At 55.4% G+C, this 13,327-nt stretch overlaps 1 protein-coding gene across 1 annotated transcript; it reads right to left on the reverse strand.

The window, feature by feature from the left end:
* Window positions 1–5,952: 5,952 nt before the first annotated feature.
* Window positions 5,953–12,434, reverse strand: KCNK18 (potassium two pore domain channel subfamily K member 18). Its single transcript, XM_066354591.1, is given in 8 exon segments — window positions 5,953–6,035; window positions 6,038–6,178; window positions 6,181–6,649; window positions 6,651–6,712; window positions 6,715–6,726; window positions 9,690–9,760; window positions 9,762–9,813; window positions 12,215–12,434. Coding segments are annotated over 8 exon segments (1,110 nt in total).
* Window positions 12,435–13,327: the final 893 nt, after the last annotated feature.

Below are 13,327 nucleotides of genomic sequence, written 5' to 3' on the forward strand. Positions count from 1 at the left end.
TGGGAACAGGGAGAGACAGTCAGACAGACTCCCGCATGCGCCTGACTGGGATCCACCCAGGACGCCCACCAGGGGCGATGCTCTGCCCCTCCGGGGCGTCGCTCTGCCGTGACCAGAGCCACTCTAGCGCCTGGGGCAGAGGCCAAGGAGCCATCCCCAGCGCCCGGGCCATCTTTGCTCCAATGGAGCCTTGGCTGCAGGAGGGGAAGAGAGAGACAGAGAGGAAGGAGGGGGTGGGGTGGAGAAGCAAATGGGCGCTTCTCCTATGTGCCCTGGCCGGGAATCGAACCCAGGTCCCCCGCACGCCAGGCCGATGCTCTACCGCTGAGCCAACCGGCCAGGGCCTGTTATTATTTTTTCAAATAAGTTTTCAGTGATATACTTGAAGTTGTTTCAGAGGCCCCTTACACTGTCTTCATTTTTTGTTTCTTTGTTTTTGCATTCTTTTTCTTTTTGCTATTCTGATTGGGTGTTTTTTGCTTCCTTATATTCCAAATTGCTGATTTGATTCTCGGTGTCATCTACTTTACTGTTGATTCCCTGTAAGTTATTTTTCTCATTTCAGTTAGTGTATTTTTCATTTCTGGCTGGTACTTTTCATAGTGTTGAGGTTCTCACTAAGTTCATTGAGTGTCCTCATAAACTCTGCATCTAGTTGATTGCTCCATTTTGTTTAGTTCTTTATCTGAAGTTTTGTCCTGTTCTTTCATTTAGGATAGGTTTCTTTGTCTCATTTTGTCTGCCTCCCTGTGTTTGTTTCTATGGATTAGGTAGAGCTGCTGTACCTCCCAGGCTTGGTAGAGTATCCTGTAGGGAGGGTCCGGTGGCACAGCCTCCCATTCACCTGAGCTGGGCACTCCAGGTGCACCCCCTCACCCCGTGCAGCTGTATACACAATCCTGTGGTAGTTGAGCCTTGATTGCTGTTAGCATATCAGTGAGAGGGATTTACCACTCCGCCCCCCACAGGCTGCAAGGACTGGTTGTGATCACCAGCCTCCGACCCTCCACTGTGCGGGGGCCCACCCACAGAGCAGGACTTACTTCAGTGGGGCACTGGCGCCTGCTGGGTCCACCCTTGAGTGTGTCCCTGGTGGAGATGGTTGGGTAGTGATGCTTTGATGCAGTCTGAAGCTGTCGACTGAGCACACTGGCTCTGGGGCCTCCCAGGAGGTGCAAGCCAAGGTCAGCTGCCACCTGTGTTCTGTCTGGAGCCACCTGGCACCGGCTGTGAAGTGGTCTGCAGATGGCTGCTACTTGTGCTGGGCTTGGAGGTGCCCAGGCAAGGCCAAGGCTGCCTGCCGCTAGTTCTGGGCCTGGGGCCACTTAATGAGAGGTATGAGGCACACTGAGGCCAGATCCTGCTTCTTTGAGAGATGTTAGGAAAATCTAAAGAATGAGCCAAGTCAGGCCTTTGGTATGGAAAAGCCACAGGGAACAGCTTGTGTGGGCCCGAAACTGGGCGGGGCCCCAGGGTATCCCCAGGGCAAGGGGAACAGTGTGAGTGGGGTTGATTGAGATGCGGATATGGCGCCACCTGCTGGCTCTGTGGGGAAAGAGCTCATCAAAGGAACAATGCAAGCACTACTGCTGGAAGAAAACTGCTCCTTTCTTGATACAAGACAATTTAGTTCTTCCCCATATGTCCCTGGTGCCTTTCGACCTGATGCCCCAGCACTGGAGCTCAGAGGGAGTGAGTCCAAGTAAGTTCATTTGCAGGCCCTTTAAGAGGAACACCCGGGACTCTGGCAGCCTGTCTCCCTCAGTCTCAATCCCCCTTATTTTTACAGCAGGAAGTTAATGGGGACTTCTCTTCCAGAAACAGGCAGAGAAGTGTTCCCAAAATTGTTCCATTGAGTCAAGCCCTGCCAGAACTGTGGCAGTTATCAATAGCAATAAACAATGGTCCAGGAACTAACCTGACTCCTTTAAGTTGATCAGGTCTAAAGCCAAGCCACAAATCACAGAGACAAACCCTCAATGCCTGGTTGGGAAAGTCTCTTTCTGCTTCCCATAATAAGTGCTACACAGTCCCAGAATGCTTTGCTTTGCTGACATATACCTTGGCATCAGTATTTGTACACCCAGACATCAGTGTTTCCAAAAAAAAAGTTGCTAATACTTCTTGACTGGTTAACCCCAGCAACTTCCATGTCCACAAGACAGAAAAGCTCCTAAGCACCACATTCAGCACGCAGAACCTGGGATACCATCTCAGATTCTCGCCCTCTGCAGATCCTCCATACATCTGCCTTTGTTTTCATTAGTGTCCCTGGTCTAAATTATTTTATGCCAGAGAACAAAAACCCAAACTCATCCGTAACATTCCTGGCACTGGAACCCTGAGCTGGGGACCTAGTGTGGGGCTGGGACCCCTGGCTCTTCAGGTGGAGGCTCCACAGCCGTGGACTCCTGGTTTTTATCCATCACACCTGCGTGTGGGACCAGCACACTCCGCATCTCCGCCACTCCTACCTGTCTCCATACGCCTTCCTCTCTGATTCCCTAGCTGTAGGACTTCCAATTCAGCTAGGTTTCAGATGGTTCTGGATGCTGGTGGTTCTGTAGTTCTGTTGTAATTCAGACGTGGTTGTGGGAGGACTGCGTACTGTGTTTACTTGCCTGGCAGTTGAAACGGGCCATTTTTCACTCCTATTCCCAGTAATGAGGACGCTAGGATGTTTCTAAGGGCTCACAGAGCAGCGTGCTGGACTCCAGCACTCCCCATGGATTATCTTGTTAGACCCTCACAACAACCTTTGAGGCAAGTACTGTTTTTCTGTCAGTTTGATTGGTAACGAAACCAGCTAGGATTCAAGGCAGCCTGTCTCTACAGGCAAAGGTCTTCACCATTGAGCCACATGGCCATTCCGGTCAGTACTGAGAGGCCCAGGTCAGAGCAATGCATCCAGCAGCCCCATGCCAGTGTCCTAGGGGAACCAGGTCACTCCTACTTCCCACCCATCAAAGCAGCAGGCTCTCTTTTCGTGACAAGACAGGACACCCACACCCCGGAGGTGAGCAGGACCACAGGGGCTGCCCAAGCCAATCCCCTCCTCTGGGGGGAGACCTAGAAGCAGGCCCCCACTGGTCTGGGTCCTTCAGCAGAGCGGGCTACAGCGGGACTGGCGCCCAGGTAGGCCAGCCCCCAGCAGCGCCCCCAGGAAGCACCAGGCTTCCCCAAACCCCTTCCTGTGACAGCCTGCCTGTCCTAAGACAGTGGCGCCCAACCCAAAGAGGTGACAATCACCTGGCAGCTTTAGACACAGCAAACCCCAGCCATTCTTGGGGGCCACTCCCAGAATCTCCAACCCTGCAGACTTAGGTGGGACAGGGCATCTGTACCTTGTAGAAACTTCTAGGTGTCTTTCTTGTGAGCTTCAGAAGGTCTAACCCTCCAGAGTGAGGCTGATGGATCAGAGCAGGAAGCGACCCATGTGAAAGGGGACTAAATAGCCGGACATCAATTGTGGTAACATTTCCTGACCTAAGTTTGGCAGGACATGTGATTGGAAGGACAGGGACAGTCTTGGGGAGGACATGGTCCGAGGTGCTGCTTCCCTCGGTGTCCGCGGCAGGGGACAGAGGTCCGAGGAGTCTCCTCCCCAGGGACGGCAGTGAGGACAGATGTTCCGAGCTGTCCCCTCTCCCAGAGGCCCCTTCCGGGAGGCGCCGGGCGCTGCGCGAGACGCGGAGCGCAGAGCAGTAGACGCGCCACCTGCCGGCCCCGGAGCGCAGGGCCCGCGTGGTCTGGCGGCTCCACCTGGTGGCCACTCGGGGAAGCGGGGGCGGCCAGCCCCAGGCGGCCTCGGCGCCGGACACCATCCTGGTGATCGGTTGGCAGCGGTTCCTCCATCAGCTCCCCCACTCCACGAGCTTTGCTTCGAGACACAAACCCACCTGGCAGCGCCGGCCGGGCTGGGTGCCCCTTCCCCGAACAGCGCCCGCGCTCGCAGCCCTCGTGGTCCCAGGGATCCGGCCTATCGGTACGATTCCCTTCATTCTCGACCTCTCCACCTCTTTGGCTGTCATCTTGAGCTAAATGCCCCCGAATTTCCGTTTCTTCTTCTGTTAAAAAAAGAAGCGTGGAGGGGTCTAACAATATCACGTGCTGGGCTGGTGGACAGCGGTCCAGACGACGCCCACAGCTTCTGGGTCAGTGCCTCCACCACCGCTTTGTCCAGGTCCACGAAGGTACAAGAGGAGCTGTGCATGGCGGGCAGGGATTTCTGTGCCCAGAGACAAGTGAATTATTGGAGCTCTAGGGTGACCAGGCAAAGCTGAGAACGAATGACTTCACATTCCTGCACAGGAATGAGAAGAAAATGGGACAGGAATATGGGACGCATGGGGCAGAGGGGTACCAAGCGAGGAGCAGTTCTGCTGAGCCATGTCCTCAGAACTGCAGAAGAATACCTGCCCACTAGCAAATGGTCGTGACCTTCAATTTGCACTTCTGTCCCTGATAAACTCCATGTTGCATTTGAACGGGCCTTTCTCCTGGCTCCAGCAGGGACCCGCTGAGCGGACACCACCACCTGGGACTCCCTCCTCTTTAAGAGGCTGAAGCTGGCGCACCCTGGAGCCCGGAGCACAGCGGGCACTCAGTGTCTGTTGAACTGAACTTTAGAGGGCCCTGAAAACATAGGTACTGCCTTTATTTTCAAACTGGAACCTCCTGGAATTTTTCATTGGTTCTTGAGATTTTTTGTTCCATACACTGGGGCACAATTCGTCACTTACCCGGGGACTGACTGATTTTGCTCCTCACTGGATGCAGCTTGTTGCTTTTCGCCAAGATTCTTCAAAGAAACTCTGATTCTCTCAAATCAGACATTTCTTATAAGCGACCGGAGAAACAGTAAGACTCTTGTACTACACACTATGGGTGCGCCAACCAGTTCACACTCTGACTTGTTACATCCTCTCCCAGGCTGGGGTCCCCAGGAGTGACTCTGGGACAAGGGTGTATGTGCACATGGGTTATTTAGGGGTGATCTCAAGAGGAGTGGAGAAATGAGACGGGGTGATGGAGGACGCCAACACAGGGTGTTCTCATGAACACCTGCAGCTCCGCTCAGCTGGGGAGCTCGGGAGACAGTGGCGGACATGACCCAGCTATCCCTGGGGGAGGCAAGAGGCCGAGTGCCATCAGCCACTGGCCGAGGGCTGTTCCCAAGAGCCTGGACTGCTTGGTACTTCTAGCCTGCCTACGAGTGTCCGTGCTTCAGTGGCCAGAGCAAGTCCTCAGGCAAAGGGAGCTGAAGCACCAGGCCAACCCGATGGGGCACCTACAGCATCTGCCACACAGACCAGCAGTCACACGTGCCAACTCACTCATGACTGGCACAGGATGAGTGCCGATGAGTGCCAACCCTCTTATGGACCATTCGCTTACGCATCAACACTTTCACAGGTCAACTTGTTCAGGAGGTGCCAGTCACGTGCCGCTGAGTGAGCACACTGGTCTGCACAGGCTCTAGCAGTCAGGAAATATCCCAGGCCCCTGTGAACACAGGAGACAGGTCCACTCAGTGGTATCAGCTATGATACACGGGCTGGAATGGGGCCGATCTCGCCCACACTCTGCAGCCATTTAAAAGAGGCTGCTCAGACCAGCCCTGTGTCATTAGGGGCACGCGGGGGGGTCAGCTCAGGAAGGTTTTAATTTAGCACAAAGTTCAAATTGTAGGAAGACAGGGAAATAAATTGGTGACAGTTTTTCTCTCATGTCCTGATACAAAGGGCATTGGCCACGTTTCTGCAGGGCCTCAAAACTAAAATCGGCCCTCGTGCAGGATTTGTCTCCAAGCCCCAATGCCTTTGACGGCAGGTTGCTGTGCCATGTTTCAACTACACTGCCCCCAGAGGACAAGGGGACCGGCCCCCAGAGGACAAAGGGACCAGCTCAGGCCGCCTGTGAGACGGGAGTCCTGCCCATTCGAGCGGGGTCTTAAAGCTTCCCTTTTGCAAAGAACAGTATGAAATTTTTGTAGACATTAATAAGCCTGTTCTGCACCAGTTTGAAAGCAATACAATCTCCATCCCGATGATGATATAGAGGGAGAGGAACAGGAAGAAGTGGAGGTGTTCCGAAATGGTGTCCCCAAACCCAGTGGTGGTCAGCGAGACGAGGCAGAAGTAGAAGGCGTCCTCGAAGCGCAGGGGCGTCTCCCGGGTGGGAGGATGGCGGCTGCGCAGGAGATGTAGGCGAAAATAAGGAGGGCGATGGCGGGCAGGGGCACGTCCAACCTCTCCACCCGTTAGCCCACCTCATCCAGGTTGCTGACGATGGAGCAGGAGAGCCTCCCGACACCAGCTCCGGACAAGTTACACCTCCCACGGCCGCGGGGGCAGGGCCGTGTGTCTGACTTCGCTTGTGCCAGAAGCCTCTCAAGCAGCTCCATGTTGCCGCTTGGGGCTGAGGTACACCTGCCGGGTTTGGGGCCCGGGGGCTCCTCTGGGGCATCGATGACGATCCTGGGGACAGCTTGGTCCTTGGGCTTGGCGGCCGGCCTTCTCCTGCACAGCAGTCGGCAGCCACGCTGGGCCAGGGGAGGGCGGAGGAAGGGGAGTTTTTGGAACCAACTGTAAGACGTGGATAAGAGGGTCGCCAGGATGTCGCCTGTGTCCGTGAGGACCAGAACCATCGAGGGGGATGCCGAAGAGCGCGTAGAGCATGCACAAGTACTTGCCGAGCGGGGTGACGGGTCGATGTGGCTGTAACCTGAAAAAGAGCGCGGACTCGCTGAGAATGCGAGGGGTTCCGCGACTCTGTTCCCCTTCCCTGTTCCCAGCGGCTCCCGCCCTCCCCGCAGGGACAGCAGACTGCAGAAGTCGCCTCAGGACAGCCTCTCATCCAGGCTTCGGTGAGGGCCCAGAACCACTGTGGTGACCACAGTGGGTGAGGGATCTAAGGGGGAGGGGAGACGGGTGACAGAGGTGGGCCATGGATAGAATGACCGACTTCCCAGTGTGCTCAGGACCAAGGGCTTTCCCAGAATATAGGACTTCCAGTGCTAAAACCACGGCCGTCCCGGCAAAGGAAGCAATTGACTCTGGCCATGGAGGAGGGTGTGGAGAGACCTCTTGAGCATGGACGGAGCAGGGGAGGGATCCTGGAGCCTCTCCTGTGGGGACAGGGGCTCAGAGAGGCCCAGCTATGGAGTCCCGGGGAGCCCCAGCCTTGGGTATCAGTGAAATCCCCATGCCCAAGCTTGTCACGGGCCCCACAGAGCCATCCGCCCTTAAGGATGTCAACAGTGGCCATGATGGCCATAGACAAGCCACCCTGTCTTCCAGACACTGCCTAAGCCCCCAGTTCTCATGGACCTCTGGGGGAGTCAGAAGACATTCTCCAGTAGAAATCCCCCAGCCTCAAGGATGAGCACCCAGGCTCAGATTTTTATGTTTTGTTGTTTTTAAAGAAAAGAATATCACATTTCTTATGAGATTTACAGAGTAAAGTGCCTTTTAGAGTAAAAATTCCTTGCATAGAAAACGCCTAATGTTGGCAACCACCATTATTACCACATTTAATGGACAAGGAACAGGGAAGTCAGGTGACCTGGGCAGGGTCACACAGCCCACAGCCAACAAGAGTGTGTACCCCTCCCTTGAAGATCTCCCCCAAACATGCCTCCCCCGGTGTTCTCCTCGGCAAAGGTGGGCTTAGCAAATTATAGATAAAGTCTCTGTGGCTGCCTTGGGTGGGATATGTTCACAGCCCAGAACAGATGCCATGTTCTAGAAAAGGCACCAAGGACTCAAGTCCCAGAGAGCACCCAGCCCCAGTGGGGGGCTGCATTAACGAGCCCAGTTATTGAATGCTGAAGTGCGTAATGGAAAACCATCTCATTTCTTCTGACGCATTGCTACATTCCACGATGATCAGCCCGCCCCACTTAGGCTGTATTTAATAACCCATGCTCTTCACTCTCTAGCCCAAGGGGGCTGACCCAAGTGGAAACGACTGGGGATTGGCCGACATCACACCTGTCAGGTGTCCCTTTCACCAGCATCAAGGCCAGGTGCATTTCGGGTGACCCAGAGATTCAGGGTAGGAAGCAGCAATGCCAGCAGGACCTTCCAACACCATTATTGATTTACAGGCAATGCAGAACTTTCCCCAACACTCTCTCCTAGTGGTAATTACTGGACAGCCCGATGTCCTAATTGACTTATAGTGTGGGTAGTAGCATCACTTTCTTGAAATTTAAACCAGGCTAATGCATTTCCATTAGATCAGTAGTTCGCAGCCTGGACTCCCATTAGAATCACCTTGGAGGGCTCTGGGAAAGGCTGATGCCTGGGCTCGTCCCTAGAGATTCTGACTTGATTGGCATGGAGTCGGGTCCAAGCAGGGGAGCTTATAAAAGATATGCAGGTGGTTCTATGTGTAGCCAGGGCTGAGGACAAAGTTGCATCAGGTCAGTGCCTCTCACACGTTAGTGGGCATCAGAATCACCCTCGAGAACCTGTTAAAACATGGTTCTGCTGGGCCCCACACCCAGCGTTTCTGACTCTGAAGGTCTAGCATGGGGCCTGAGAATTACCTTGACTTCCTGACACGTTCTGGAGTGACGCACACGCCACTGGTCCAGGGACCACACTTTGATAACCATCGCACTAGTTCGGTGGGTCCCCACAGGGGCAACTGTGTCCATGCCTGGAGACATTTCTGGTTGTTGCACCTGGTGGGTACAGCAGGGGAAGAGGTGGGTGCATCCGGTGGACACGGGCCAGGAAGGCCACTAAACACCCTACAATGTTCAGGACAGACCCCCACAGCAAAGAATCATCTAGTCTGAGACGCAGGAGTGCTGAGGCTTAGCAACGCTGCCTCAGCTCAATGCCCTGAAGTTCTTGAGAAAAAGTCCAAACTGGACCCTACACTCTCAGCCCAGCCCCCTTGCTCTGATCCGCCTCTCTGGACAGCGCTCCCGCTGCCCTCTGGATGAACCCCCCTCCTTAGCCCAGCTGGCAGGGGCTCCCCGCGGTCTGGTCCCTCCTCTCTCTCACCCCCTTCATGCCAACCTAACATCACCTCCTTATAATGCCTGGCACTTCTTTGGCTCCCAGGCCTTTGCCCATGCGGTTCTCTCAGCCTGGGGTACCCTCTTCATGTCCCGCCTTCCGTCACCCTGGTGACTCCCACTCCCTCTCTCCAACTTCTCGTGGCTGTCATCCCCTCCAGGGAGCCTGAGTCCTGCCTCTCGGACCTCCCCCAAGGCGGGGGCAGCCACCCCAACTCTGTGCTCCCACAAAACCCTGCGCACATCACACACTGACCACGGGTGGTGGTCCCGGGTTCTTCTGTCTGGCCCGGGAGCCTGAGCTGGCGGGAACTGTTGACAGACGGCATTTTGTACACGAGCACTCAGCCAAGGGACAAGACGAGGCTGAATTCCAGCTCACACCTTGCTCTCTGGGACCTAGGCCCAGGTGTGGGCGGCACCCACCGGAAGGAAGGGCACTCCATTCTAATTCCCACACAGGCGTTGATGGGCCAGCGCAGGGACGGCTGTGCCCTGAGCTGGGAACAGGCCCACCCATGCACAGTAGGCCTGGCACGGGGCAGGTCCCCCACACGAAGTAACTGAACACCCCGGCGTCTTCACCAAGGGTCCCCAGCATGCCCTCCCGCCCCCCAGCTCTTTCTGCCAGGCCCAGCCTCGCCCTTGCACTCACCCACGGTGCTGATGACCCTGCAGAAGAAGAGCGAGCTCAGGAAGGACCAGTCTGCGGACCTGCTAAACCACTGGCTTCGCCTTGGGCAGCAGCTCCCTGAGACCCAGCTTCCTGTCTTCCATAACTCAAGAAAGAAATGCCCAGAGTGAGGGCGAGGGCTCCGCCCTGCAAGGCAGGCCCACCTAGGGGCAGGGGAGTCTTCCTCAGGGACCCGCAGGCCCCCGCCTTGTGGCACCAACAACCCCAGAGCTTGGTTCTCGGAGCCCTGCTTTTCAGCACCTCTGCAGTGAGGTCCTGCTCCAGGGCCTGCAGAGAGCTCCCACGGCAGAAGCCCCGGGGGTCCAGCTGAGCTCAGCCACGGGATTGCTGTGCGGCCTTCTGGGGCTGTCTGAACTCACCGAGCCTCCATTTCTGCCCCCTGCAAAGGGGCTACAGACTTCCGCTCTCTCTCACGGGCTTCTTGTAAACTGAAAGCAAAGGCTTTTGTGGAAAGCAGGCTGTGCTATGGCTGCCGGCCGCATCCCCACCTGGAGGTCATTAAGCCCGAAGGATTTGGTGATGGTCCCAGGGTCTGTGGGCACAGGCCCCCTGAGGATGTCTGGGCCGCAGGCAGAAGCAGCTCTGGGAGCCCTTTGGTCTCGAGGAGGTTTTCAGATGGTTCTTTTGGCCTGGCAGCCAGTGGGATCTGGCATCCCAGGGTCCACCTGCCAGACTCTGTACTGGGGGGTGGGGGGTAAGAGGACATCACAGAGCCTGGCACATAGCAGGAACTCACTCCTCATCTGAATGGGCCTGGGAATCCAGACACCTGCATTCTAGGCTCAGCACTGACCCTGACTAGTTCCTATAGCTACAGACAGGCGGCCTCTTTCTCAGCCTCAGTTTCCCCATCAGGGAGGCACTATGTCGTGGTGGTGAAAAGCTCGGGCTCTGGACCCCAATACCTGGGTTGAGCCCCTAGCTCCATTTTGTGTGACCTTAAGCAGGCTGTTTAACTCTCAGTACCTCAGTTTCTTAATCTGTAAAAGGGGGACAGTTCACACCCACCTGCCAGGATTGGTGTGAGGATTAAGTGTGCAAGTGCTTGGAAAACCTTTGGCACGGCGTCTGTACTTAGCTAGTACTTACTGAGTATTTTCATTTCCGTTGGAAATTGGTAGCAAACGGGGTCGGACCAGCTCGGTGTTCCCAATCCGTTCTGTGCATCAGAATCACCTGGGAAACGCTTTATAAATCAGATTCCCAGTTGCAGAGATCATGATTAAGTTGGTTGGGGGAAGGGCCTGGGAAGGTGTATTTTAGACAAGCTCTCTGGATGATTCTGAGGCATGGCCAGGTTTGGAAAGCCCGAAACTTGTTAATAGTCTCGACCCAGTGCTGCCTCCGAGTGTCTGAGCAGCAGCAGTGACAGAAGTCACCTCCCAGGTTGGCTGAGCAGGCTTGTGTCTGTCTGCAACACGTGCAGAGTAAAGGAGTCGAGGAGCCCCTCCATGGAGGGGAGACTGCCTTCTGACACCATTCCGTAGTCAGCCCCAGCTGAAAGGACCTGTCTCTAGTAGATGTAAAGTGACTAAATACAAATGATGTCCAACAGGGACATATAGAAGCCTTCCAAGAGGCTTCATGTTTATTATCTCATCTGCTTCCCACAGGGTCCCTGCGAGTGTGGGCCCCCTTCTGTCCAGGACAGTGGCCGGCAACCCGCAGCTCGTGAGCCACATGTGGCTCAATCTGATTGAGGTCGTTTTTTAGCACAGGCCAGCTTAGGAGTACCCTAATTAAGTTAATGACAATGTACCTACCTATATAGTTTAAGTTTAAAAAATTTGGCTCTCAAAAGAAATGTCAGTCATTGTACTGTTGATATTTGGCTCTGTTGACTAATGAGTTGGCCAACCACTGGTTTAGGACACTAGATCCAGAGAGAGCAATGGCTTTGCCTGAGATCACACAGCTAGCTGGGGAGCAACAAGGACTAGAGCCAGGTCCCCAGGCCTTCTCACACTCCCTCCCCCCTCCTCTGAGTCCCACAACAGAAGAGGCTGTTTGAAACAGAAGACGGAGAGCAGGGGCAGGCTGCTATCTTGGGGAGGGCAGTCCAAGCCCAATTTGGACCGAACCACGGGGTGGGACAGACAGAGTCCTGGGGATGAGCCTAGGAGCTCCTAGCCCCAGATCGGGTCCCCTCTGCACCCCACCGCACCTCCCGGACCTCTCCAATCCCCCTTCCTGGGAGCCTGCTGGTCTGGGCGAGGCTGGAAGCTGAGGCCAAGGGAAGGGAGTTGGACTTTTCAGAGCAGCTACTGGGCGCTCAGTGCTTTTTTTATCTTCTTCACAAGAACCCTAAGAGGCCATTATTCTCCCTATTTACAGAGGAGAAGACCGAGGCTCAGAGAGGGGAAGCGCAGGAATGGGGAGGTGAGACGCAGAGGGCTCCCAGATGCCACCTCGCCTCAGGCAGGGGAGCCCTGGGCTCTCGGCGGCTGCCTCCGCCCGTGGAGAAGATGCCCAGGTGAGCCTCTTACCGGTTCCGTTGCATTGCAAGAGGCCGCAGAGCTTCTCCAAGAAACCCTCGAACTCCGGGTCCCCTGCCCCTAGGTCCTGGCCTCCCTCAACGCCTGAGAAGAGCAGGGCACCCATCAGCGCGTAGGTCACCAGGGAGCAAAGAAAGCAGAGGCGAGGGAGGAGCTTCTCTAGGGCCTCCTGGTACCACCTCCTGGCCTGGGGCGGCCCTGCCGCCTCCATCCTCCCAGGAGCTCGCAGGATGCAGGACCGGAGGTATTGTGGCAGGAGCGCCGAGGTCCCGCCAAGAGCAGGAGGAGGAGGGAGTGCCCGGAGATGGCGGTGCTCCTGCGCTGAGTGGGCGGGGCGTGCACTTCCTCCGGGACTCGGAGCAGCCCTCACTCGGCGTGTTCGGTTCACCCGAGTTACAGACGGCGCCCCGCCCCCAGCGCCCCAAACTACTACTGATGCACCCGGCTGACGCCCCGCGGTGTTCCAGGAGCGCGTGCAGGGCGCTCTGGGAGCAGGGCCTGGTGGTTGCTTTGTGCTTTGGCCTCTCCCATCCCTTAGCTGCAGTTTTGACTTCCAGGTTCCAACTCTGACTTTTGGTTTTTAGTATATTGATTGTCCTTCCTGAGCTTTGTCTGTGGTACTTGGTCTCTTGGACAGGTAGTAATCATAGTAACTAGTCTGGCCAGAGTGTACAAAGGGCCGTTCTTCTTTGTGGATCTCATTACTGGTCCCAATTCTTCACTCCCTGTAGTATACCCACCCTTGTCATGGCCTCACTGTGGGCCGCCTCTCCCAGGAAGCCAGCCTGGGCCCAAACGCTCCTTCCCCTGACTCTGCAGAAGGGACTGAGAGGGGAACTCAGGGTCTCTTTGAAATCTCTGCTTAGATTCCTTTTCCCCTGAAATCTGAGTTTATAATAGTTAGAAAACGCCCATCCATTCAAAGGTGAGCAGAGGGCGGCAGGCAGAATGCTCGGCTGCTCTAGCGCTGTGGTCTTCGAGTTCTCTAACTACAATCGTTCCACAGTACAAACCCATTTGCATCAAGGCCATAACTACCTTTTATGTAAATATGACATAGGAAAAGTAAATTAAGTAGTTAAAGTAAGCCCAGCCCATTGCAAA

The sequence above is a fragment of the Saccopteryx leptura genome, chromosome 13 (assembly GCF_036850995.1).
Source record: "Saccopteryx leptura isolate mSacLep1 chromosome 13, mSacLep1_pri_phased_curated, whole genome shotgun sequence".
NCBI lineage: Eukaryota > Metazoa > Chordata > Mammalia > Chiroptera > Emballonuridae > Saccopteryx > Saccopteryx leptura.